The 27095-nt window shown below is 42.4% G+C and overlaps 3 protein-coding genes across 3 annotated transcripts; 2 read left to right on the top strand and 1 right to left on the bottom strand.

The window, feature by feature from the left end:
• The first annotated feature begins 1641 nt into the window (after positions 1-1641).
• On the top strand, positions 1642-15090 carry LOC139638625 (putative leucine-rich repeat-containing protein DDB_G0290503). The gene is made up of 30 exons (XM_071512684.1): positions 1642-1708; positions 3062-3127; positions 3228-3317; positions 3493-3579; positions 3958-4047; positions 4387-4467; positions 4728-4790; positions 4894-4956; positions 5050-5118; positions 5318-5401; positions 5515-5601; positions 5842-5925; positions 6568-6657; positions 6750-6839; positions 6928-6990; positions 7088-7150; positions 7201-7302; positions 7804-7887; positions 8001-8087; positions 8331-8414; positions 9057-9146; positions 9239-9328; positions 9417-9479; positions 9577-9639; positions 9690-9791; positions 13051-13107; positions 13202-13348; positions 13551-13592; positions 13682-13729; positions 15047-15090. Exons 1-30 carry the CDS (start codon positions 1642-1644, stop codon positions 15088-15090), a joined length of 2340 nt encoding a protein of 779 aa, XP_071368785.1.
• Positions 14838-16670, bottom strand: cunh14orf119 (chromosome unknown C14orf119 homolog). Its single transcript, XM_071512694.1, has 2 exons — positions 15886-16670; positions 14838-15789 (listed from the first exon to the last, which is right to left on the bottom strand). Exons 1-2 carry the CDS (start codon positions 16306-16308, stop codon positions 15616-15618), a joined length of 597 nt encoding a protein of 198 aa, XP_071368795.1. The 5' UTR covers positions 16309-16670; the 3' UTR covers positions 14838-15615.
• A 283-nt stretch (positions 16671-16953) lies between these two features.
• On the top strand, positions 16954-27022 carry acin1a (apoptotic chromatin condensation inducer 1a). Its single transcript, XM_071512692.1, has 8 exons — positions 16954-17102; positions 18826-18891; positions 19073-19184; positions 19279-19334; positions 19542-22700; positions 23052-23207; positions 23485-23567; positions 26825-27022. Exons 1-8 carry the CDS (start codon positions 16965-16967, stop codon positions 26943-26945), a joined length of 3891 nt encoding a protein of 1296 aa, XP_071368793.1. The 5' UTR covers positions 16954-16964; the 3' UTR covers positions 26946-27022.
• Positions 27023-27095: the final 73 nt, after the last annotated feature.

Here is a 27095-nt window from a genome sequence, read left to right as displayed (position 1 = left end):
CCTCATTAGTTCTGGATAGGTGTCTGAATGGGTCGAAAAATAAAAGTTTATATTATTGTATTACTTCAAGAATTTATTTTTAAGGTAATTCCCACAGCGCAGCCGAGGGCATCATGAGGCAAATTCAGGTCAGGCAGTCAGTCAATCAGTCAGTAGTAGTAGTAGTAGAAATATTGGCTCAATTTTTGGCATTTATACTGTAGATTATTTATTTATTTATTTATTCATTTTTTCCATACTTGCTCATGAACAATAAATGAAAGGGGAACCAAGTAGAGATGTGGGGGTGTGTGGCGTGTGTGTGTTGGGGTGCATATTAACATAATGTCTGCTGAAATTGAATGAAAACTTCAGCAACCACCTGCAATGAATTCAGCCTAAGAACCAGGCTGTAGAATTAATTCCTTGATAATATTTGTCATTAACTCCAACCTCTACCTTAGAAGACCTCAGTGTGTAAATTTAGAGAGATGTGTCACAACGTTCACTTTTTGGCCAATATAATCATTGGTCACTGATTATATGACCACAGTCAGCAAATGAATGAAGCAATGATTTAAAAAGGAGCATTAGGGCTGTTGACAGAAGGAGAAGGTTTTATGACAGAAGGGAAGCAGCACAATGGCTGGAGGCTCAGAGTTACTTTGGATTCACCTCCTTCTCTCTGTCTTTCAAGTTTCTTACAACAGGCATGGTAAGGCACAGTATTTTATTCCCACTCAATAACACAGAATAGATCAGGGCAGATGCAATACTATCAGATTACATTGAGAGTGTAAAACGGCTAGTTTGTCCCTAAATACCAGTGTACAATAGATAGAATGCTGTAAATATTATGTAACTGTTACAATTACACACAAATGATGATTTTTTTTTGTCTTCTCAGTCCATTCTACTGATGTGAAAACTACAATCAGTTACACGGGAAATTCAGATGTAGACCGGATTATTTCACAGCTCCCAGTGAGTCCCCAAGACTGTGATTTATCAGATTAGATGATTTGACACATAAACTCAATTTCTGAAAAGTCCTAATATTGATATATACTAATTTTTCTCTCTTGACCCCAGATAATCCTACCAGCAGGAATTGATCCCAAGAATGTAAATGTAACGGTATGTAAAGCACTTACTATGACGGTCATCAATGTTAACATTTTGCAATGTTAACATTTTGAACGCATTAAGATAAGAGTTTGAGTATCATTTTTATTCAGCTCCTGTATTGCTGTTGAGTAATTACATTTTCTCTATTTCTCCTCTTACAGACTATCACGGTCAAATCTTGTGTCGGTGAGTCTTGTGCATGTGCATGCAAAACAACAAATCATTTATATTGATAATACTGGGAAAACTCTCAGCAGCAGTAATAAATTGAGTGATGTATTTATTTATCTTGTGAACAAAACTTTCTCTCTAGGGATATAGGGGTGAGGAAAGAGTTTTTGTGTAATGTTATATTAGTTTATCATCAGCTCTATTGATTGAGTGATGATTAAAGTGAAGCACATGGGAGCAGTTCATGTAAGATATGCTCACTGCATAGACTGAGGTAGATATTTGAGTGTAAGACTATGCAAAGATGGTGTGCAATCAATCTGTCTGTGTTGCTCTGCTGCCTTAACATGATTTGTCTCAGGTATGAAGGAACAGCTAATACAGCTGAACGGGCAGCTTCAGCAGGCAACTACTCGCAACCGTCAACTGGGTGAGTATTCATTCCTATACGGATTCAGGACCAGCTAACATCATTATCAACTAAAAAGTGTTGAGACCACATGATTTGGGACCTGAGGGAAACCACTGGAGAAAGCCCAGACCGGCGGGCTTAGAGTTGCTCTAATATAAACTCTACTATTTCTTATAGACGAAGAGGCATTTGGGCTAAGGAGTGAAATGAGACTGTTGAAACTGAAGCTCAGGATATGCAGTGTGACGGCCTCAACTATAATTCACTGTAAGCCATCAAATTGTAAAGAAAGAGGAAATACGCTTGGAATAGACATAATAAATGTTGAAATGTACCTTTAATTCACAGCTTTTCATGGCCAGCTGCGTAACAAGTTAAATCAGCTGCTGGAGACGCACGATAGCAACACATTCTTGAGTAAGTTCAACTAACTCAGAGCAAAACATAAAATGATACAACCATTTCTCATTTGTCACTTATTGTTTCCCAGCACATATCAACATTCCCTTTGATTTGTTGTTGTTGCACTTATTATATGTCACCCTCAATAAGAGTATCAACTAAATGCCTAAAACTATAAATGTAAATTTTTCTAGCTCTGCAGATCGCTGCACGCACCAGTGAGGTGAATATATTGCAGGAGAAGGTCACAAATACGAATATTACTACTGGAATTACTGGTGAGTGTTGCTGTTGTTTCATTACTCGCAATTTAGCTCTGTACTCCTCTGTTACTACCAGTACAATAAACTCAATTTTAACTCTAAATTTGAATTTGCCTCCATAAGTGTTTGATATTCCCCTGCAATGCTAATCCTGTCGGCCGATTCTATGAGTATCAATTAAATGCTGTTAAATACAAATGTTTATATCTAAAATTATGTCTCACAGCGCTACAGAGACAGCTGGTGCAAAAGATCAATGAGCTGAGGAGTAAGACAGAGCAAATGGAAAGCAGCCACAACTCCCATCTCAGTAAGAGCATGAAAACTCACAAGAGATTAGCAGAACAGTTGAACGGTGAACAATGACGAGGTCTTAAGGCTTGGCGACGAAAAGGCTGATCCAACCAAGGTTAGTGCAAACTCAGTAGATATACACAGTAGTGTGTGTAAACTGACTTGTGTTTTTTGTGTGCGTTCAGTTCTTGAGATCATCTCGCTGCAAAATGAGATCTGGGATTTAGAACGGGGACAATCAAGGAGAGGAACGTCTAGTCCTCAAACCGCCAGGCAAATCCAATGTAAAGTGCTGTTCACATCACTTCATACTTTCTTTCTATTTAGTTGGAATCCATCTGTCAGACTTGGATTTCTCCGTTTATGATCCTATCACTGCTGAATCACTTTCATCTCTGCTATTTCTCACCAGTGCTACAAGAACAGCTGGACAATAAGATCAGTGAGCTGCGGAGCACAGGAGATGGTGACTCGGTTGGTCAGTATATCTCTCTCAGTCAGCATTACATTTTTAATCCACAGTGTCAAAGGTGCAGCACCTTACCTTTTCTGACACGCATTCTCTGCTGGCCCTGTAGTGCTGGAGTTGATTTCTGTGAATAATAGGATTACAGAGATACAGAGACTGATCACTGTCCACACTGAGAAATCCAGAGTCCAGGCTGCTGGTGAGTGCCGTACATTTTGAGATCTCATTGTTTCTTCATCTTCTAAAATAACTGCATAGATCATTATCTCAATCCAAGACACGCAGACATGTCTAAAATCCTTTCTTATCTCTTACCTGACGTACTCTACATCCAGATCTGCACTCTCAGACTTTGTTTTTTGTGTCTTTTTCAGATTTACAGAGGCAGTGGAGGCAGAAGACTGAGCTTGTTAAAAAGCTGATTTTACAACTGAATCGTGAGGAGAATAACACACAGCTGAGTAAGTGTGCAGGTCCACCTTTACGGGCCATGAAATGCAGTTGCTTAATTTCTTTGTCTACTAAAGCTTTGATTTGACATCCTCCTTCTGATTTGTCCAGCCCAGGAGATTTTGAAGCTGCAGACTGAGATGGCACAGTTTAGAGGGATAATGTTGAACAGCAAAAGGACAATGGATGTCAAACTTCAAGGTGGATAATCCTACAGTTTTTTGAAACTTTAATTAGCTGAATTTACTGAAATTGATAGATATTGTGTCATGTCTCATGTGAGATTGTGGGTTTTTTATTGAATAACTTTTCACTAAATCTTTGCATAATTGGTTAATTACTCTGATATGAAAGTCAGAAAAGCATAAATACTTGTCTTTTTCTCCTAGCACTGACAGCGAGTTTGGAGGAGAAGAAGAAACGGCAACAGGACCTAAAGAAACAACTGGAGGACGCAGACTTTGTCCAGGCAGAAACGAGTGAGTTTGAGCCTTAGTGATGTTACCAAAAAGACAGCACAGAATAGAAAATACAGAAATACATATGATTCTACCCTTAAAAAAAGGATTTTTTTTTTTATAAGCAATGGTCCAAAGATGACTCATAACTTCACTAGCAACTCATAATGTACTTTATCCTCTTACGAGCAATCGATTTGTAAGAGTAGGCGTCAATCTTTTGAAACCTTGGATATCTCATTTTGGAATGAGACTCTTCCATTCTAACTGTTGCATTACCTCCAACAGGCAAAAACAAATGAGCCACAGCTTCTAAAGTTCAAGTCCAAAAATGAATGTCTTTTCTTTTGCTCTGACCAGTCATCAAGATCATCAGCACCATGAAGGAAGTGAGAGAGCTGAAGGATAATGAGCAAGATCAGACAACATCTCAAGAAACCAGTGAGTTCCCCTCTCCCCTTTCTATTGATAAAGCCAGGCTGAACAGCAGCTGATTTACAGTAATTTCTGACCAACCATAACGTCTGGTGACACACACTTAAGTTATCTTCTTGGAAAGATTGAAATTAATTTCCCTCTCTTATTGTATGGCCAAATTCATTCCAACAGAAAGATCCGCTAATTTCGCTCTGTTCCTTACACCTTCATGTCTAATGTGTGACAGCCTTGACTTATTTTACATTGCACTGTTTTAAATTCAGACCTTCAGACTCTGTTTGAAGCCAAAGAGAGGGAATATGCCAAAAGTCAGGCTGAGGTCAAAGGTGAGTAACGTTTATTTGAACAAGTGAGCCTGTCCTGAAAGTTTCAAAGCACAAACGCAGGTGAGAGGTTTGATGACCTGGCTCCCTTATGTCCTTATGACAGACCTGCGGAGGAAACTGCGATTAAAGGGTGATGAATGCTCCGGACTTCAGTACAAATATGACGGTAAGCGCTTCAAAATCTTGGTTTTGCTATAAGCTCTGATGATTCACGGTTCAGTTACAGGTATGAGTTGCAGCATGTGCCTATATCTTTCAGAGTTAAAGACTGAATTTGAAGACAAGGTTGCAGAACTGAACAGAACTGGAGACTCCAAAGAGGCAGTGGGTGAGTGAGGTTACAGTGCAAAGTTGTCACTGTTGTCAGTGCATTATTCACAATTTAGCTGAAATCTCTTCATTTCACATGTTTCCTGCTCAGTTTCTCAGTATAACAGTGAGAACTGTGAAAAGGCTTCCACATCCAGATTGTTTGTCCTCAGCATTGTAACCGTCATGGTGATGTTTGATGTGATTTTCTGGACTAGTTCTGGGGATCATAAACCTGAATGATGAGCTGAAGGCGCTGACCAGTCTGATCACTACCGCAGAAGATCCAGACCAGATCTCAGGTGAGTAACGAGAGTCATGGTGGATGGTTTGACTCTGCCAAACAATATCTATCTTAACAAGCCGTCCAGTCTAGCATTGAGATCTTATTGCTGTCTGTCTGGGTTTCCCCCAGAGCTGCAGAGCCAACTGGAGAAGAAGAAGCAAGAACTGACGGCCAGGACTGCAGACTTGGAGAGACTGAGTGCCAACCCACAAATAAGTGAGCACATTGATGTGATACACTGTGATGATCTGAGTCAATGTTTAAGACCTAACATGATAATCACTGTAACCTCACACCTGTAGTCAGATTCATGACTGCGTAAAGCCTCAAGTCTCTAAGTTTGTATGTTCCTCAGACTTAATCATTTTGTCCCAAATGAAATGGACGCACCATCTTGGATGAGGAATAACAAGACTGATTTCAGAGTCTCTTTGTGTGTGTGTGTGTTTGTTTCAGTTGTAAGAATCATTGCGCTGCAGAATGAGATATGGGACCTTCAGAAAGTTGCTGCCAATCAGACCACTGGTGATCGTGTGGAAGGTAAGTCTTATTTAAAATGCCAAGGAACCCCTTCAGGTTGACATTATTTGAAAGTCAAATCACATGGAATATACTTGATGAAACATCATCTACATTAAAGAGTGTTTACTTTGTCCAGAGTTGCAAAAACAGCTGGACGGCCTTTTCAGTGACATAGAAGACAAAGACAACGACAGCACAAAACTGAGTGAGTATGAAATAAGTGAGCAGAAAGACAGACAAGCTCTGATGAGATTAGGACTCAAGACTCTGTTGTAATTTTCCTGACATTTTTCACCAAATTGTGTACAGTTTGTGCAGAGTCTTATCACAATTTCTCTTCAAGTAAGCTACATGTTGACTTTCTGTTGTGGTTGCTTCAGTGCTGAAAATCATTACGCTGCAGAGTCAGGTGGATCATTTGCAGAGACAGTTGTCAGACCTGCAGACATTTCAAACCTCTCGGGTAAAAAGTAAGTATCTCCAACAATCCTTTACAAGTACCACCGTCTTCTGCAATCTGATGATTCACCACCTGATGCACTGATGTGCACAATGAAACAAGCAAGTCATCACCTGATGCAAAGATTGATCGTAATATTGCTATTACCACACCATGCTTTTTTTGTGTTGTAACTTTTTCACTGATTTGATTTGTCTCAGTTCTAACAAACCAGCTTATGACCAAGAAGGAGGAACTGCAGAAACATATCAGTGAGCTGAATGAGAAAGACAAGACTAATGCCAATTTGAGTAAGTAGACAGGGAACATGGTGTCTACGTTCATTATTGAGGAAACATCTGACATTTGTTTCTGTATAATATGTACTTTCTGTGTTCCTCAGTTTTGACAATCACTGATCTCCAAAATCAACTCAGAGACATAGAAAAAGAAAAGGACAACGAGAAAGAAACATCTGCTGCTACAACTGCTAGTGAGAGTCTTTTCTCATTTTAACATGGTTGAATTAATGTAATGATAATTAGCTGTTTCTTGACCCAAAGCAAAAATGTGTTTTCTAGAATTGATGGAGCAACTGAATGCAAAAGTGGAGGAGAACTCTCAAGCTCAGACTCTAATCCAGGGTAAGTTCTGAGCTCTTGGTCTGATTGTCCTGCATGTTGCTGTAACAACAAACACATTCATTAAGTTCGATGTGTGGCTCAAAATGTTTCGTTCCAGTTCTGCAGAAGAAGCTGGACCAGAAGGAGGCACAATGCTCCGATACCCAGGAGAAACATGAAAGTGAGTGTAGTCTCTGTTGACTTGTTCCTGGTGTTTTGTTGTGTCTGCAGGATCAACAGTTGTTGTGTTTGTGTCCCTCACAGGTCTGCAGAAGGATCTGGATGACAAAATGAAAGAACTGGAGGCCAAATCTGACTCTGTTACTCCACTTGGTGAGTGGTGGAACAGCTTTGCTGTTTTGTTCAATCTGTAATGTGTTAAAATGTAATCTTAGACCTATTCAGATTTCCCTGCACACAGGGATTAGTAAGCATGAGTCTAGTTTAGGTTGCATTTTACTCAGTTAGTGAGAATGAAGAAGACATGTGAATATGTGGAAAACCTCTTCCATCATCACGCAAGCCTGGTGGATTTCTTCTTCTAACTTCATTAGCTTTGTCTTGGACATTTTGTGGAATAATTAAAAGACGTTTTACACTCATGCACATTGCTGTTTATATTCCAAAGCCTAATCATATTGATTGTATTTGTCAAAATCAGATAGTTTGGTCATGTTGGGAACATAGACTATAGGTGGGAATTAACATAAGAACTATTTCCTGCTCAGTTTCTCAGTATAACAGTGAGAACTGTGAAAAGGCTTCCACATCCAGATTGTTTGTCCTCAGCATTGTAACCGTCATGGTGATGTTTGATGTGATTTTCTGGACTAGTTCTGGGGATCATAAACCTGAATGATGAGCTGAAGGCGCTGACCAGTCTGATCACTACCGCAGAAGATCCAGACCAGATCTCAGGTGAGTAACGAGAGTCATGGTGGATGGTTTGACTCTGCAAAACAATATCTATCTTAACAAGCCGTCCAGTCTAGCATTGAGATCTTATTGCTGTCTGTCTGGGTTTCCCCCAGAGCTGCAGAGCCAACTGGAGAAGAAGAAGCAAGAACTGACGACCAGGACTGCAGACCTGGAGAGACTGAGTGCCAACCCACAAATAAGTGAGCACATTGATGTGATACACTGTGATGATCTGAGTCAATGTTTAAGACCTAACATGATAATCACTGTAACCTCACACCTGTAGTCAGATTCATGACTGCGTAAAGCCTCAAGTCTCTAAGTTTGTATGTTCCTCAGACTTAATCATTTTGTCCCAAATGAAATGGACGCACCATCTTGGATGTCGAGGAATAACAAGACTGATTTCAGAGTCTCTTTGTGTGTGTGTGTGTTTGTTTCAGTTGTAAGAATCATTGCGCTGCAGAATGAGATATGGGACCTTCAGAAAGTTGCTGCCAATCAGACCACTGGTGATCGTGTGGAAGGTAAGTCTTATTTAAAATGCCAAGGAACCCCTTCAGGTTGACATTATTTGAAAGTCAAATCACATGGAATATACTTGATGAAACATCATCTACATTAAAGAGTGTTTACTTTGTCCAGAGTTGCAAAAACAGCTGGACGGCCTTTTCAGTGACATAGAAGACAAAGACAACGACAGCACAAAACTGAGTGAGTATGAAATAAGTGAGCAGAAAGACAGACAAGCTCTGATGAGATTAGGACTCAAGACTCTGTTGTAGTTTTCCTGACATTTTTCACCAAATTGTGTACAGTTTGTGCAGAGTCTTATCACAATTTCTCTTCAAGTAAGCTACATGTTGACTTTCTGTTGTGGTTGCTTCAGTGCTGAAAATCATTACGCTGCAGAGTCAGGTGGATCATTTGCAGAGACAGTTGTCAGACCTGCAGACATTTCAAACCTCTCGGGTAAAAAGTAAGTATCTCCAACAATCCTTTACAAGTACCACCGTCTTCTGCAATCTGATGATTCACCACCTGATGCACTGATGTGCACAATGAAACAAGCAAGTCATCACCTGATGCAAAGATTGATCGTAATATTGCTATTACCACACCATGCTTTTTTTGTGTTGTAACTTTTTCACTGATTTGATTTGTCTCAGTTCTAACAAACCAGCTTATGACCAAGAAGGAGGAACTGCAGAAACATATCAGTGAGCTGAATGAGAAAGACAAGACTAATGCCAATTTGAGTAAGTAGACAGGGAACATGGTGTCTACGTTCATTATTGAGGAAAAGTCTGACATTTGTTTCTGTATAATATGTACTTTCTGTGTTCCTCAGTTTTGACAATCACTGATCTCCAAAATCAACTCAGAGACATAGAAAAAGAAAAGGACAACGAGAAAGAAACATCTGCTGCTACAACTGCTAGTGAGAGTCTTTTCTCATTTTAACATGGTTGAATTAATGTAATGATAATTAGCTGTTTCTTGACCCAAAGCAAAAATGTGTTTTCTAGAATTGATGGAGCAACTGAATGCAAAAGTGGAGGAGAACTCTCAAGCTCAGACTCTAATCCAGGGTAAGTTCTGAGCTCTTGGTCTGATTGTCCTGCATGTTGCTGTAACAACAAACACATTCATTAAGTTCGATGTGTGGCTCAAAATGTTTCGTTCCAGTTCTGCAGAAGAAGCTGGACCAGAAGGAGGCACAATGCTCCGATACCCAGGAGAAACATGAAAGTGAGTGTAGTCTCTGTTGACTTGTTCCTGGTGTTTTGTTGTGTCTGCAGGATCAACAGTTGTTGTGTTTGTGTCCCTCACAGGTCTGCAGAAGGATCTGGATGACAAAATGAAAGAACTGGAGGCCAAATCTGACTCTGTTACTTCACTTGGTGAGTGGTGGAACAGCTTTGCTGTTTTGTTCAATCTGTGAAAATGTAATCTTAGACCCATTCAGTTTTCCCTGCTCAGACATTTGTAAGCATGAGTCTAGTTCAGGTTACGTTTTACTCAGGTAGTGAGAATGAAGAAGAAATTTGAATATGTGAAAAACCTCTTCTTTCACATGCATCATCTCTCAAGCCTGATGGATTTCTTTTTCTTCTTACTTTGTTAACTTTGTTTTGTCCATTTTCAGGAATAATTCAAAGATGATTTACACTCATGCACATTGCTGTTAAGTCAATATTCCATAGCCCAATCATATTGATTGTATTTGTCAAAATGACATTCTTTGGTCATGTTTGGAAGATAAACTGTAGGTGGGAATAGCATGAGGGTTGTGACTTAGGAGAGTAAGAGTGTGACTGTAAAAGCAGACTGGCAGTCCAGTTTTTTAAAATGAGAATACAAGGTGAGCCAACACTGTGACTGAATCCACATGAGAGGCATTGATCCTTAAGAGGGAGAAGAGACATGTTACATGCTGCTCTTCTGCTTGACATCCAGCTGTGCTTAACTCAAGTTGGTTCTTTCAGCTCTTCAGGTTTCCACATTAACTCTCCAGCTGGAGGCACTAAATAGACAGAAACTGAGCACTGATGCAGAAACCAAGATCAAAGGTGAGTGTTTGTGATCTGACATTGTGAACAATTTAGCATTATCCACAACTGAATGTCATGATGACTTGAGGGACAACACCTACATTTAGACATGTGGATGCCATGTTTTCCTTGCCTTGGTAGGAGTTATCTCTGACCATTTTGGGGATATTTTCCATTATTGACATATTTAGTTGCCATTTTGTGCAAATTCATATGCACTACTATGGGTGATACCTAGTGATGTCACTTTTTCTCGAAAAGGTGGTTCCATTTTGCTTCAGTAAATCCTCTAAGAAAACCTCTTCTTCTGTGCTATATTAGGGCACAATGGAGGAACTTTACAGCAAAAAGTGATATCTCAGGAGTTAATCATGCATTTGCACAAAATATGGCAACTTTGGTGTACTTTTGAGCTGGTAGAGTGTGCTGTTTTTGAAGTCTATCCAAAACCAAATCTATCTAATATAGAAAGCCTACCATACATCTTAGTAACAGAGAAAAATCTGAACAATAATGTGAGGTAGTAACTCCTATCAAGGCATGAAAGTACATGCCTGAAAAACCATTTGGTCTCTGTCCCTCAGCGCTTCAGGAAATTATAGATGGAAAGAATAATGAACTGGCCACGAAAACGGAGGAGCTGAAGGAAAGAAGTACTCAACCGCAAAGATGTGAGTTGAACAATAGAAGAACATACATTTCTATTGATTTCAAGATCTGTGAAATACGTGGTCAAGATTGAGAGTTGTACCTGCTGGAAAATATAAATAAATAATAATCAAAAAGCCTCTGAAGTTTAATCCTTGTTTCAGTTCTGCAGATTATTACAATACAAACACAGATTGAGAAATTGGAGAATATGGCTGGAAATCACACAAACCACAACATGATTGCTGGTGAGTGGCAGGCATGGTTAGGAAAATAACCTGACAGTGTATACCAAGGGCTTCAGACAGAAGTTTCTCCTATATATTTGATAAAAAAAAAATATTTATTTTATTTGAAACCCCTGTCTCACATCTAATTATGGCTTTCTCTTGTCCACAGTACTTCAAGATCGTCTGAATGGTTTGATTGATGGAATTCGAGATGAAAACAATGAAACCGCTAAACTGAGTGAGCCATCATTCAAACTATGATAAGATTTGGATGGTGAACAGTTGCATCAGCATTGACTACAGTCTTGTGCCCTTGTGAATAACAGCCTTATTTTTTTCAATCAGTGTTTCACATATTGGCTCAGCAAGATGAAATAGCAAGACTAAAGAAGCGAAAAGACAATGAGATACAGACTCATTTGGACAGAATTGGAGGTGGGAAGCAGAATATAATCCTCAAATATATGATGAAACTTTTTGGTATACCTTTTCTGCATCGATAAATCACACTGCATACGATACAGTCTCGGAGTTAAAGTTGTGAACATATTGAGGAAATAAACAACAAATGATTTCTTTCTCAAAGAGCTGGAAAATGAATTGGAGGAGACAAAAACCAAACTGAGTGATAAGACAGAGGAGCTGGACACAAGTGAGATGAGGATTGCTGATCTGTGTAAGTTTTTTCCTTGTCTTTGGTCACACAACATTATCCTATGATGGAGAATAGAATTAGAAACAGAATTATTGAACTGACATGGCTTCAGAATACCAAAAGTAGCTCGCTCTGTCTTTTATTAGCGGCACAGATTATGGAACTTCACAAGAAAATCAAGCAATTGGAGACTGAATTATTACGCCTCAAACAAACACGCGCTGACAAGATCACAGGTAAAGAGGATGATCGAACATCATGGGTAATGTAAAGAACAGAATATAAGCATGATGTGTGCATATAACACGGTGTAAACAAACATATAGATCCAGAAAAGGTTTTGTTTCCCTGTAGTCTAATCAAACTATCTTTTTTCAGATCTTGAAAAGAATCTCAACCTGAAAAAAAGGCAACTTCAAGACACTCAAGATCTATTCAAGGAATCAGATGCAAAGAATTTTGACTTGAGTATGCAAATGTCTTATTATTAACAAAAAAAATCATATCAGTTTGTTTCGTTTTGAAACAAAATGATGTAGCTGTTGTTTTGTTTTCTTTTAGTGATGGACGTTGCTGGTCTCAGGTCACAGCTAACACAGTCTCAGACAAAAGCATCAAAAGCTGATGAAATTACTGCAGAACAAGCCAACGGTTTGTCAAACTTATTCTTTCCTACTATCGTGCTTTCATCAGTTTCTCTGCTGCTGTCATCAAACACATAATTCCTTACTGTGTCTGCTGGGGGAAAATATTGTAAATATTCATAAGACTATCACTATAAGGACACATCAATAACTATCTATCCACTAAAACTAACATCGAGCGACCCCTCTCTCTTTGGAAGCCAAGTTGAAGGGAAAAAAAATAGATTTTCTTTTCACTCAGTTATGGTGTAATTTCCACTGTCTTCTCTCTCAGAACTGACGAAGCAACTGAAAACTCAAGAGAAAGAGACTAGAAAACTGGAGAACAAAAATCAAGGTGTGTTCTGTAGATTGCAAGGTGTTGAAAGTTGTCATTGAAACTTGGTAGGTGTTTGACATGTGTCACTGTCTCAACCTTTTCCCTCCATCAGAGTTAAAGGAAGAGATCAAAGAACTGAAAATATGCTGCGCTGACGTCAAGTGTGACGGTGAGATACTGTATAAAACTGCGGTATCAGTCCACACCAAACAGATAAGTGAGTCATTTGATGTAGTTTTTCAATTGAATATTTCATCAAACAGATTTGCAGAGACAACTGGCACAGAGCCATCAGGATGCTGATCGACTGCAGCAGCAATTGCATGAGAGCAATGCCAACTTCAACCGGCTGCAGCAGGAGTTAGAAGACATGAAAAGGGAGAATAACAAACTGCAGGACAAATACAACAGTAAGTTCCCCTCTCTGGAAATGCTCACTGATGCAATAAATGAGTTAAATCAGCATTTAATGGAGTAAAAGCAGTATTTTTTTTTCCCAGGGTTCACCACCAAGAATCTGAGTAATCAAACTTATTAAGTAAATCCATGGCCTATTTATCATGATTTATCAGACAAAACTGAATTGCTCTGTCTCTCCAATCTCTATGCTAGGCTTGGAAAATGAGACGAACATGCTCCAAGACAAAGTAGAAGGTAACGAAGTCTTCACCACAGCAGACTGTATAGAATACACTGACATTACTGACATTAAATATCCACTTTTGTTGTTACTCTCTCCTCAGATCTTCGCAACAAACTGAACGACGTGGATGATAACACTGTCTACCCCAGTGAGTCACTCACACAAGTTCAATTAATATCTTGGAATCTGTTAGTCTGCAGATTCTGTCATGATATTCAAATTTGGCTGTGGCACTTTCTTGATATATTTTCAAGCTGCATAACAGGCAGATTAAAGTGTGGACTTTTTTATGTAGTATAGCTTAAATTGCAAGAAAATGCAACCCATCACACACACAGATCTTTTTTTTTTACACATATTACAACTTGGTTAGGTGCAACCCTATACAGAGTTAGGTGCTGTATTAATAGTCCTTTATACATGGGTTTAAGCTTTGCAATGTCAATGTCTTTGTGAAATGTAATATAAAAATACACATCATTCTACTACACTTCTCTGTTTACAGTTAAAGTGGGCTTAGATCCAAACACAGCGCACGCAAGGATACTTCTGTCTGCGGACAACACTGCAATGTCCATCGTCGAGGAACCGCAAAATGTCCCTGACCTCCCAGGTCGGTTTAATGTGGCTCTAGCTGCACTGGGTAAGACCGGCTTCACAAGCGGCAGACATTACTGGGAGGTGTCCGTGGCTGGGAGGCTTTGCTACCATCTTGGGATGGCCAGTGAGTCCTCTAAAAGAAAGGGAATTATTATAGCCCGACCTGCAAATGGTTTCTGGACTTTAGCCATGAACAAGCAGGGTCAGTACCGAGCTTTGGATTCAAGGCCCGCCTCTATTCCAGTACAGGTGCCACCTGCCACACTGGGTATTTTGCTGGATTATAAAAAGGGTCAGATCTCTTTCTACGATGCTGCTACCAGAGATCATATCTACTCATTCGTAGGTCAGAAGTTCACAAACAAAATCTATCCGTTTATCAATGGTTGTGTTGACGTGGGTGAAAATGAGAGTCCAATTGTCTTGGTTGCTGCTGGCTCAGTGGAGTGGATACAGTAGTGAATAGGGCAAGTTATGTTTGACAAGTCTTACCTTCCCAGAGGACACTGTTTTACTCCACTGTTCTATGTTATGCTAAAAAAAAATCATTCCAACTCATTCATGAATATCTCTAAATCTAAGAATTTTCAAAATGCAAATATATATACACACACACACACACACACACACATATACACATAATCCATTTACTGTTGTTAAATTGATGATTTAATGATGTTTAAGACAATAAAACAAGACAATTGTACAATTGTGTGTAATTGTGTATTTCATTTATTCTTGTATGGTAAAAAAAAAACAAAAAAAAATGTTCTATATAATTGTAAATTTGAGAGAGAAACTGTAATACAGCAATGGAATTTATCTCAAATACATGTTTCCTCTTGTTGTCCACATGTCATTCTAGGTGCTTTAGTCACTAGGCACAACACAGGAAAACTGAGCCTGTAAGCTTAATTATCTTGAATAAGATGTGAAACAAGTTTATCTCAAGTTGATTAAATCATGTTACTAAATGCCAGATCTTCAGCCAATATTATGCATGAGTCCTGAACCTTAAAAAAAAGCTGTATAACATATGGTAAGGCCCTAGGGAAACCAGTGCTGGGAAGAGAAAACAGAGAAAGCCCTTATTGAAAGACCATTTATAGTTGTATGTCCTCCACCGTGAAATGGTTTATCTCCATTCATGACAAGAGTGGTAAATAAAGAAAAAAATGTTTAAGAGTAATAATTATCCATTCTGTCTGATTCAAAAATGAGTCCCATCACGGTCATTCAAACGTTCCTCCCAAGAAGGGAGAACTAGCTCAGTCCTAATACAAAACATTTCTCATCCACACCGTTTATCCATTTCTGACCACATATCAGTTGTTCTAGTTAGTATTCAACACATCACTTTTAACACCCGCCTGCTTTTCCATCACATACAGTGCAATCAATGCACTGATCTGTTTTTCTCTCCCTATCCCTCCATCAATCCCTTCCAGCTGTACCAGCTACACTCCTGTAGAAGTGGGCAACAAACACTGGGTCCCGCTCTTCCAGGATGTGTAGGAAACGATTCCTCTCCTCCTCACTCCACGACTCAAACCACTGGGTCCACAGGCGCAGCTGGCATTCAAAGATGTTTGGTGGGCTGTCTTTAACCTTGACACAGAACACAAAGAAAGGCTGTTGTTAAACACAGACGACATAACATCAACCTCTGGGGTTATCTAGAAGTGAATGGTATGTAAGATGTACCTGCAGAGTGTTGAGTGAATCCAGGAGGGTGCACACTTTCCCGGGCACAGCTTTTCCCAACAGGTCCTGCAGGAACCGCTCCCTCTGGATGGGGGTCCAGCCTAGGAACCAGCTCAGGACACAGCGCTGCTCCTGGAGGGTTACATAGGAGATGGGCTCGGGCTCCCCACCCGGGCTCGCGCTCAGTGAGGTGCAGGACAGGTTCTCCAGGCTGGGAGGTACTGCACCCCGGGGAGCTGCTGGTAAGCCATCCAGGCTGGGTGAAGAGCAGCCCGGCCAGGCTTGTGTCGCACCGGTCGGACCTCTGATCCTGGAGTAGTAAGTGCCAGACAGACTGGCTGTGGCTGTGGCTGGCATCATGTCAGCGAGCTGCTGCTCCTGCTGTTGGGTTGAGCCGTGACTGACATGATAGAACCACGACATCTTTGGAAAGATAGGTTTGTTTCAGTTTGAGAGCAGATTCGCCAGCTATTCATCTGCTGTGCCTAGCGGTGCCAGCTGTTGCTAAAGAGACAATCCTTTGTGCCATCAACCTGGCTAGCTAAATGTACCAGTGTAGAGTCTGGTCTGGCTAATGTTAACCTATAGCCTGTATGAAAGCGAGACTAACACTACTACATTCGGGTCAAAATTATAATTCGGCATTACATTTCGCTGCTTTAACACACATTATTATAATTCCCCACCTTTTCTGAATGTAAGTCACCTTATTTTCGGCATATCTGATCCGCAGCGACGTTTAGCGAGACGCACTAACGTTAATCTAGCTATCTTTATCTTCACAAACATACACAGGAAGAGTACGCAGTGAATGTTGTGCTGTGTAGGAAATCAAGCCTGCGCAGCCTGTGCGCAACGTTTGTTGTGGCACAACTAAACTGATTAAAATAATTATAATAATATAGCTTAAAAGTATTCAATAGTAATACAATTTTATTTTGTTTATTCTGAATCTGAAATAGTAAAAAAAACACGCAAATTTTGTTTGATTGGGAGAAGTCGTCAACGATGACGTTGGTGAAGGAAGGCGTTGCTGGTTGCTCGTCGCTCTCGCTGGGAACGGACGAGAGGAACGGAAAATGGCGGACCTCGAAGACGTTACGCTGGACGGGAGACCGCTCCAGTCTCTTCGGGTGGCGGATCTAAAAGCTGCTTTGGAGGAGCGAGGACTCCCGAAAAGCGGACAGAAAAATGCTCTCATCAAAAGACTCAAAGGGGTGAGTTGGGCTGCGAAATCAGGACCACGGTTGATGCGAGCTAACGTTAACGAAGAGGACGGGGCTGATGCTCGTCTCGAGGGCCGACAACTGCCTGCTGCCTAGGCAGCGTAGCAGTTAGCCAGGTTGACACTAACCAACTGAAAATGTATTTGTTTTAAGTGTGGTCGAGTGGTGTTTTCGCTGTGCAACGATATACCATCCGCAGCAATATCGGGGGTTCAATTAACTTACTAGCTAATCTCAAAGTATTTATTAGGGTGATGTTGTCCTGTTAGCTAGTTAGCTTACTTGGCTAACGCTGTGTTGAGCTTTGAGTTGATCGGTGGCCTCAGTGACTGGCTCGCTGCTGTGTGTGTTGACGATAAGTCTGTCCCACGCATTGTTGGTGTGCATGAGTTGGGGGGGGGGAGGTTACAGAAGTTATCTTGGTAGCTCAACAACTTGCAGCAGCCACTCTGAATGTCTGCTTCATGTAACCTATTTAAATGGACAGATAACGTTTTGCGGCAACAATACAAAGAGTAGTTTGTCACATAGATAGTCACATCGTGTGGTCCAAGCGTGTGAGCCTCCATGTGTCCTGTGTGGACGTTTTGTTTACATGATAGCAAGCAACGTATTGTATCTTATCTTCTGTCTCCAAGTTGGGACTTGACATCTGTTATTTGCTTTTAACTGGGTAGCCCTTTGACCATTTGCCCGCTGAATTACGCCACGAAAGCACTAAGGGGTGTTAACATTTGCATAAATTCTCCAGCCCCAATATCAGCGTTGGATTTTGTCAGATAATTAAATGTTTACCGTACTAAGGTACGTTATATCAGATGTAGCATCTTGACACCATGCTAAAGAGTACAGAAAACCACTTGTTGATTCAATTTCTATGGCCAACTAACCCATTTGAATGAATTGCCCGCCATATAATTATCCTTTAAAATGTAGAAATGTTGGAGACACATTTTTATACAATTTAATACCACTAAACGCAAGCCATTGATCTGTACTGACCCTGAATGTTTACAGTGATGATGATTTAATACATAATAATTGTTGGTAATTGGTATCATACGCAGGCTATGGTTGGTGTGTAAGGATATTGCAGTAGTATTAAGATAACCAAGCAATCTTAAAATGTAGATGCAATCCACTAAAATCAGTGGTTTGCTGTAGGGCTTTATTCGTGGCCAAGATGTTGGGTCATCATAATATTCATTAAGATTACTTTGATGCACTTTCATCACAGTGTTTATATTTCCCTGGATGTTATGCCATATAAATTTAAGATAAAAATGTCTTGACCAAAGAGATGCAGTGTGACTGAACAAAACTTAGAATTTTAAGTTATGCTGACTAAATTTCACTTTGTCACTTGTGGTGTTGACATGCACATAGAGACTCATAATACTTTGTGAAGAAAGAGTATATTGGTGATTGCAATGGAAATGATGACTGATTACATTTAGCACAATACAATAACATCACTGTCATAAATTACCCAGATATGTACATTCAAATGCACCAGTAATTATTTCTGGACATAAGGTTTGTGCATGCATATACCACATACTGTCTGTAAAAGATCAAGGGTTTATTGGCTGCTTTAAAGTCAAAGATCTGACAGGATGTGTTTGGTTTTGATGCTCATTCTAACGGCTCTGAAAAATGCTTGCTAGTTATTTACATGGATTGAATAAAGTTGAATCTCTTGTCTCAATAACAGGCTCTCATGCTGGAGAATCTGCAGAGGACCTCCACCCCTCACATTGGACTGCAGCCCAACTCTCAGGTGGGTGTCACAAAGACGCTGGGACACACATTTCAAAGACTGAAGCCCCTTCACAAAATGATCTCTGAAGCTTGAATGACAAAAAGTGCATAAGCACAATATCCCAGAAAGCTCTGTGACGTGTCTGCTAGTGGCCTTGAAGACTTGCAGCCTCTTTTCAATTGTCTGTCTCTGCATTTAGATTGGTGAGGAAATGAGCCAGAACAGCTTCATCAAGCAGTATCTGGCTAAACAACAGGAGCTCCTGAGGCAGCGTCTGGAGAGAGAGGCTCGTGAGGCAGTTGAAACCGATGGTAAGGTGTCGTTAGAATCCAACTGCTACAAGTGAATGAATTAGGCTTACTACACGCACCTCTATTCATGACACATCTCTGTTGTCGTATTCAGAGCAAGAGGATCACACAGAAGTCAACAACAGCACCTCATGTTCTGCTCCAGCCCAGGTCAGATATCTTTTTGTTTACTTTTCTATTGTGCTATCAGTCACATTTCCTAATCTTCCTGTCTGTGGAGTTATTGCATGCCCTAAAAGATCTTGCACATTTGGACGGACCTTGCTGGTAAGAAAATTTGTGTCAGAATATTTGCATGGGAGAAACTGGCATAGTCCTGCAACAAACTCAATCTCAGCCCATTTCTGTCCTCATCAGGATGTCAAACCAGTGTTGGCTGACCAGCACAAACCACCTGGCCCCTCTGATGGAGAGGGACTGGCAGGCCCAGCGAATGAGGGAGGGGGAAACCGGAACCAGGAAGCTAATATGTCCAGTCCTCCTGCTTCAACCTTGCCTACACCTGCTCCTGGCTCTGTGGCCGTGCGCATTGCCGGTGGCGAGCACCGGCCAGAGAGGGTTCCTACATCTAGCCAAGTCCCGGCCGACAGCGACGATGATGATAGCGAAGACGGTGAGGAGGACGGTGAGGATGATGACTGGGACAACGGCGCTCGGAGGAGGAGCCTTGGAGAGCCAGCCAGAGGTCCCTTGACCAGGGAGAGATCTGGAGCATCCCGCCAACCCCAGCAGCAGCACATCCCTTCCCTATTGTCTCCGCAACTCCGCCAACCAACACCTCCTCCTTCCCCACCCCCCGAGTTATCGTTCCCTCTACCTGACACCCCTAAACAGAGCCCCCCTAGTCCAGATGTGCCCCCAGCTAGGCAGCGCACATCCAGTACCTCCAGTTCTGGTTCCTCCAGCAGTGGCAGCCGCAGCAGCAGCCCAGAGCCACAGAGGAGCGGACACGCTGAGCGCAAGCCTGGCCCGCTGACCCTGCTGGCACGCAAAATGGCGTCGGAAGGAGCTTTCTCTGGAGCTGGGTGGCACGGCCGCGATGGGAACGGAGATAGGCAGGATAACAGTTCCACTTCAGCTACAGCGTTTCCTGGCAGAGGGCCTCCAGAGGGTGTGGTATCTGCCATCACCCATACAGCCAACACCGCAGACAATGTGCCACTTCCCATGATTCCAGGCACCAACCAGGGTGCCATAGGAGCACATGTGCCCCACAGTCAAATACCTGTGAGTGTGCTCAGGGCCACTGCAACAGAAGACAGGGACAGAGAGAGGGACTCTCAGTTAGAAAGAGAAAAGGCCCTTGAGCAAGAGAGACTTAGAGCCTTAGAGCTGGAAAGACAAGAGAGGCAGAGAGTACTTGAGCAAGAGCGGGCAATGGAGGAAGAGCGCCAAAGAGCTCTTGCGCAGGAGAGAGAGGAAAGAGAGAGAGCTTTGGAGCGAGAGAGATTAGAGCGAGAGCAGGCCGTAGAAAGAGAAGAAAGGGAGAAAGCCTTGCAGCGAGAGAGGGAACTTGCTCTAGAACGAGAGAGGGAGGAGAGAGAACGAGCTTTAGCTAAAGAGAGAGAAGAGAGAGAGCAAGCCCTAGCGAGAGAGAGGGCCCTTGAGCTGGAGAGGGAGAAGGAGCTTGAAAGACAGAGAGCCCTGGAGCAAGAGCGAGCTCTGCAGAGAGAAAGAGAGGAGAGGGAAAGGGCTTTGCAGCGAGAGAGAGAAGAAAAGGAGAGAGCCATGGAGCTAGAAAGGGCCAAGGCTTTGGAGCGGGAGCGGCAGGAGAGAGAGAGGGCTCTTGAGCAAGAGAGGTTAGAGAGGGAAAGAGCTTTGGAGGCAGAGAGAAAGGAGAAAGAGAGGATTGAAAGAGAACGGGCTTTGGAGCAAGAAAGGTTGGAAAGGGAAAAGGCTTTGGCGCGAGAGAGGGAGCAGAAAGAGAGAATGGAGAGGGAGAAAGCCTTAGAGCGAGAGAGGCTGGAGAGGGAGAAGGCCTTAGAGCGAGAGAGGCTGGAGAGGGAGAAGGCCTTAGAGCAAGAGAGGTTGGAGAGGGAGAAGGCCTTAGAACGAGAGAGGCTGGAGAAGGAGAAAGCCTTGGAGCAAGAGAGGTTAGAGAGGGAGAAGGCCTTAGAGCAAGAGAGGATGGAGAGAGAGAGAGCCTTAGAGCAAGAGAGGCTTGAGCGTGAGAGGAAGGAGAAAGAGAGGATGGAGAGAGAAAAAGCCTTGGAGCAAGAGAGGCTAGAGCGTGAGAGGAAGGAGAAAGAGAGGATGGAGAGAGAAAAGGCCTTGGAACGAGAGAGGGAGGAAAAAGAGAAAGCGGAGCGAGAGGCCGCTTTGGAGAGGGAGAGGGTGGAGAAGGAAAGAGCTGAGAAGGAGAGGAAAGAAAAGGCTTTAGAGCAAGAAAGGCTGGAGAGGGAGCGAGCTCAAGAGCAGGAGAGACTCGAGAGGGAGAGAGCCTTGGAGAAAGAGAGGAAGGAGAGGGAGAGAGCCTTGGAGCAAGAGAGGAAGGAGAGGGAGAGAGCCTTGGAGCAAGAGAGGAAGGAGAGGGAGAGAGCCATGGAGCAAGAGAGGGAAAAAGCCCTTGAATGCGAAAGATTGGAGAAGGAGAAGGTCTTACAGCAGGAGAAAGCCATGCAGAAAGAGAAGGAGGAGCAGGAGAGGGCCTTGGAACAGGAGAAAGAGAGAGCTATGGTGGCTGAAAGGGAGAGGGAGAGTCACCTCCCTCCGTCCAAACGTGGCCGTGAGATTGGTCTCACCCCCCTGCCCACTCCTCCCCCCCTCTCCACAGGACCGGGTGGAAAGGCGGCAAAAGAGGCAGGAGAACAGGAGGGGGGGAATGCCCAAGCCCAAGTGGTCCGGAGAGACAGCCAGCCAGCAGAATCTGGTGCAGCCATGTCACCAACTCAATCCACGCCTCTGTCGCCGCAGTCATTCAAGAAGTTCCGGTTCTTAAGGGATTCCCCAGTTCAACCCCCGTCTTCTTCCACCTCCATGTTTATCAAGCGGCCCCGTACCTTCTCTGACAGCCCCCAACCTCAGGCCTCACCCCTCGCCTCACCCGCCAAAGTTGGGGAGCGAGCGCAAGTAGGACATCAGCCCTCCGCGGAACAGGAAGATCCACAAGCACGCGCCAGACGGGAAGTTGTTTCCGGCTCGCACGGTTCTGTGGGGACGCGGCCCGAGAACGAGACCACCGCCACACTGGTCCAGAGTCCCCAAGAAGAAAAGGCCGTGAGCCTGGCGTCGGAGGATAAAGCCCAAGCGGATTCAATGGAGACAGAGCAACGGGCCGCCGAGGAGTCGACCAAAAAAGCAAAGGAGGTGGACGAAGGGAAGGCTCCCTCAAGCCCGACGGGGGCCGCGCTGAGGAGGGGAAGAGATGCAAAGAAGGAGGAGAAACGAGCGAGGCAAAGGTCCTCCTCGAACGATTCCTCTTCCTCAGACTCTGACTCTGGGTCCTCTTCGTCTCGGTCCTCCGGCTCATCCTCATCTTCCCAGGAGAGATCCCGCTCCACCTCCAGTGGTAGGAGGGTAAGTGGTCCACAAGTCAGCTTTCTCTCTCTCACACGTAACTATATGGGCTGAAACTTTCAACTGTGTTGCACCTCTGGCCACAATCAGTGATGTCAAGGCAGATATGTTTTCTTGTTTTCATACATTTACTTCTTTTTTGTGTTGCCCTGATCACATCCCTGATTTAATATGCATGGTGTACAGTGTCAGTCCAAAAAAAAATGAAAACACTACTTTTATTGCAGCAAATGCTAGGGATGAAAGAGAATGTTTTTTTTTTTTTTAATTCACACTATTCCGTCATTCTTCTGTCTGCACACAGTATAGTACTGTTCTCCATCTCTCTCTCTCTTTCTCTCTCTCTCTTAGGAAGGGAAACTTGAGAGAGGTCCCTCACCTCAGCACAGGGTGACAGCAGAGGCCCAGGTTAAGGATCCAAAGGAATCCCCAACAGCTGCCCTCCGCAAAAGGGGGATGTCTCTAGAGGAGAATAACGTGACTGTTGATGGAGCCAGCCACAGCAAGGTCAGCTGCTTATAAGTTAACACACCACAGTACACTGTAAAGCCTGTATCTTGACAAGACATCCATGTGCATCTATCCTCATTTTCTTCCAATTTTCTAAGTTTTTTAGAAAAATTGATTTCCGTAAAATCAAGAATTATTCTACACACGTACATTCTTATGATGGGTTTACACTTGACCTTCAGTGTCCCTTGGTGGTGTTATTTGAACTGTTTCATCAACTTTGGCATGTATTCTCTCCCAACTTAATACCATTACTGACCGTTTAATTCACCAGTTCTTTGGAGCACCTGCTGGAGAGGAGAAGAAACTGAGGAGAAAGGACAGCGAAGGAGAGGAGGAAAAGAAAGACAAGCCAAGGTCTGGTTTTCGGTCTTGGTATTATGAAGCGCATACATTGTCTGATTCAAACTGGGCAAACAGGATGCATGCACATGCATAGATGCATACAAATGGAGCCTTAGGCCACATGGAAGTCTGCTTGGGTTGCCAAGAGGTGGTGATGATAGAAAATAGACTGAGCTACTGGAGGTATTCTTTAATACAACCTGTGCAATGGCTAATCACGTGACAGATCAGGGGCCGTATCCACAAACATTCTTAGAGTCCTCTCAGAGAGCTCTTATCTTAGCCTAAAATTCCTTAGCAAGGAGTCCTAGCTTAGGAGTGATTTAGGAAAGTTCTCAGAGCAACTCTGAGCAAGGAATGGACAAGAACTTTTATCTTATTGAGGAGGTGTGGTTGACCCCGTTGCTAGGTGTGATGCTCTCTTTGGATGCTGTCATTGGTTGATAAAGAAAAATCAACACGGCTCTTTTTGTCATCCAGAATGCACACAAGGAATCACACAAGATAAAACACAATTTACTCGATATTAACGCGTGGTTTGCTTATACTATCAAAAATAAAATAAATAGAGCTCATTGGACAAAATCTTTGAAAACCATACGAACGGTACTTTTTAATACTTGTACAGGTTGACGCATTATGCCTTTATTTGGGCGAAACCAGTAACGTAATTATACTTTACTAATTTGATGTTAAGATTTGGTGAAAATGGCTCAAGACTCAGTAGTATTAGTATAATTTATAGACTATATTGGCAAGTCTATATGAATAGGATTTTTGAACATGAGTATATTGCAGATGATATACTCGTGTGTCCCATCAGTGACCAGACAATACAGAGAAAACAGCAGCTATGGATATAGCTGCTGTGCACGGTGCGCACGTCCAGTGGGAATTAAAAAGGTTGCGTCACAATATGAGTCTGTGAAGGAGCTGTTTGTGTGAGTATTCTACTATGTGGTTGCATAAACCTAAATTATCACTGCTGCACTGTTTGCCTGTTGCAAAATATCTTAACATTGTGATAACTTTCATAATAATAATAGCATTAATGCGTCTTTTCTGCGTCTTTCAGCCTTTTTCTCCTCTCCTTAGGAAACTCCTAAGCTCCTAAAAGTCCTCCTCTCTACTCTTAACAGTTTTCCACCTTAGGAGCTCTCTTAAGGGCTAAGATGCTTTGTGAATAGCTTTTATCTTTACTAGGATTTAGTCTTACTTTTAAGGAGAAATTCTTAGAAAACGTCATCACTCTCAGAGTTTTCTTAGAATTTCACCACTAGGACCAACTCTTAGTACTAGGAAGCTTTGTGGATACGGACCAGTAAAGCGTAACTGTGGGGAATTGCACCTGTGGTTACCCATTCAATAAGGAATAATAACAATTAATATGAAACATGAGTGTACCTAATATGTAATAAAATAGTGAAAGGAATCAAACATAATATATTCTTGTCCTGCATCCTGAGGATGGAAAATGCATCCAGAGTTGCACACGCATGACTACACTGTCACAAAGTCATGCTTAGCATTGCATGTGTTCTCTCGTGTTTATGGTTTTTGTGTGACGAGATTTCGTTGCAACCCGTTGTGTTTTCGACCCAGAGGCCAACCAGCTGATAAATGGGTGCAGTTAGCATTGAGCAGGCTCTGTGACAGTGAGTGAAGGGTGGTAATTTGCCATGTACAACAATGACTTGAATCACGACCATTTGTCCCTTTCCTTATGGTATTATGACCAGTGCTAACATATAAATCTGAGCAGGTTCTCTTGTGATGTGTGTTATACACAGTATGATGTATTCCAAATGGTGCACACCTGCATAACCTTGACCATGATTGATATGCGATGTAGATGTACGTTTTGCTTATTAGCCACATTCACTGTATATATAGCAAGCTAATTTAGTTGTACTTGGTTTTGTGTATTGAGTGTCAGATGTCGTTTTGTAAGCCCCATTTAACATTCACCTGAGATCCTTTGCATAATTTCGTTGCATATTTACAAGCAGGTGCTTTGTGAATACAGTCGTGAGAAAACTGTATGGGAGAATTTCATGTGTTGAATTTCCCATCAGGCGATTGATGAGACTGCCTTAAAGCCGGTGTGGCTGAGAAGATGCGGGTCCTTTTTATACATGATCATTTTTTCCTTCGCAGCAACATGGCTGTGCTGCGTGTATGGCTTTAGCGGCCGATGTTAGACTGTTATAGAGGCTTTACTAAATAGCAAGCGAGGCTTCGTCCGTGGCTTTATCCGGGCCAGGTTTTGGTTCACACCCGGTGCGGACAGGAATGCGTTCAGAGAGGAATAGACTCTGGTGAGAGGAAGGTAGGAGAGAGAGGAGAGAGGCGGCTCGTCGCGACGCAGTCTTTTTTTTTAGCAGCAGTAGCAGCCAGCAGGCGTCGTTTATCCGGACATCCTTGTCTGACACTTTGTAATGAAGTTAATTTAGTCGGAATGAGTAGACGTGTTCACGTGTACGCCCACGAGAACGACCCGGGAACGTGCGGCGTGTATTCATCCGTCAGGCATTGTTGTGCTACCGTTCAGTGTGCCGCTCCGTCTGGATGAACGGAGCAGGTTGAAAGGAGGACTGCGGTGTCTCTGCATTCCTCTCCTCCTCTCGTCGACTCGACTCTTGTCCTTGATTGAAAGCATTGACAGCAGCGCTACTGGGATAAGACAGCGTGACTGTAGTCAACAGTATGAGACAGAGCGTTAATGGCGCACTTATTTTAGCATCACCTGGCCGCCCTCTTGTGTTGTATTCATCAAATATTCATCTTATTGGATTGTTTTCACCTGCTGAGATTTTTATTGCAGGGTGTCTTGAGGTCCTTAAAAGAGGTCTTTTAAATGTTGTTAAATATAGCCTTCAGTAGTGTCTTTAAGTAGTTTCGGAAGATTTAATAGTGTCAGTGTTGTCTTGGTGCACTGAGGCAACCCCATCACCGTTCTATATTTTGATTGGATTTCTATTTTTCACTTTTCACATTTATTCTTGTGGTGCAATTGGCCTTGAATTTTTTTTTACTTACTAAATTTAATTTGCTGAAACCTGAAAGCACCCTGTTATATTGGTTCCATTAAAAAAAGTATTTCGCGTTACGTCTGTGCAACCTCTTAATTTTTCATGTTCTGGTCTTTTTCTTTTTCTAGTTTCCTGTTGTAGTGAAATGCGAGATTTGTTTTCTATTCCCCCCCATCCCAATTGTTTACTTATCTGTCCCCTCCTTTCCTGTTGTCATGCACCTTTCACGCCATGCAGGGAGGTGAAGGAGACTGCCATGGCAGAGCCTGAGAAGCTCCCAGAGACCAGCGAGGAGGTAAGACAACTGAAGAACCCGGGACCATCTTGGTCCTCAAGTCTCTCCAAAGTCACCAGCTGAGGGCTGAGATGGGCCAAACCACTTGAGCCTTTATTCACATTATTTCCATTCACGGCTGTAGTTGAAACTGTATGATTTTGCACTTAGTTTTCTTTAGACTGAATACATTACACTTGAGGTCGTTTAAATACTTCTTGTCTATTAGAAGAG

The sequence above is a fragment of the Centroberyx affinis genome, unplaced genomic scaffold, assembly GCF_046629955.1.
Source record: "Centroberyx affinis isolate AG114_WGS23_722 - 3 ecotype Tasmania unplaced genomic scaffold, CSIRO-AGI_Caff_v1 ptg006448l_1, whole genome shotgun sequence".
NCBI lineage: Eukaryota > Metazoa > Chordata > Actinopteri > Beryciformes > Berycidae > Centroberyx > Centroberyx affinis.
The sequence above is the reverse complement of the archived record's forward strand: the minus strand, read 5'-3'. Positions and strand labels throughout refer to the sequence as shown.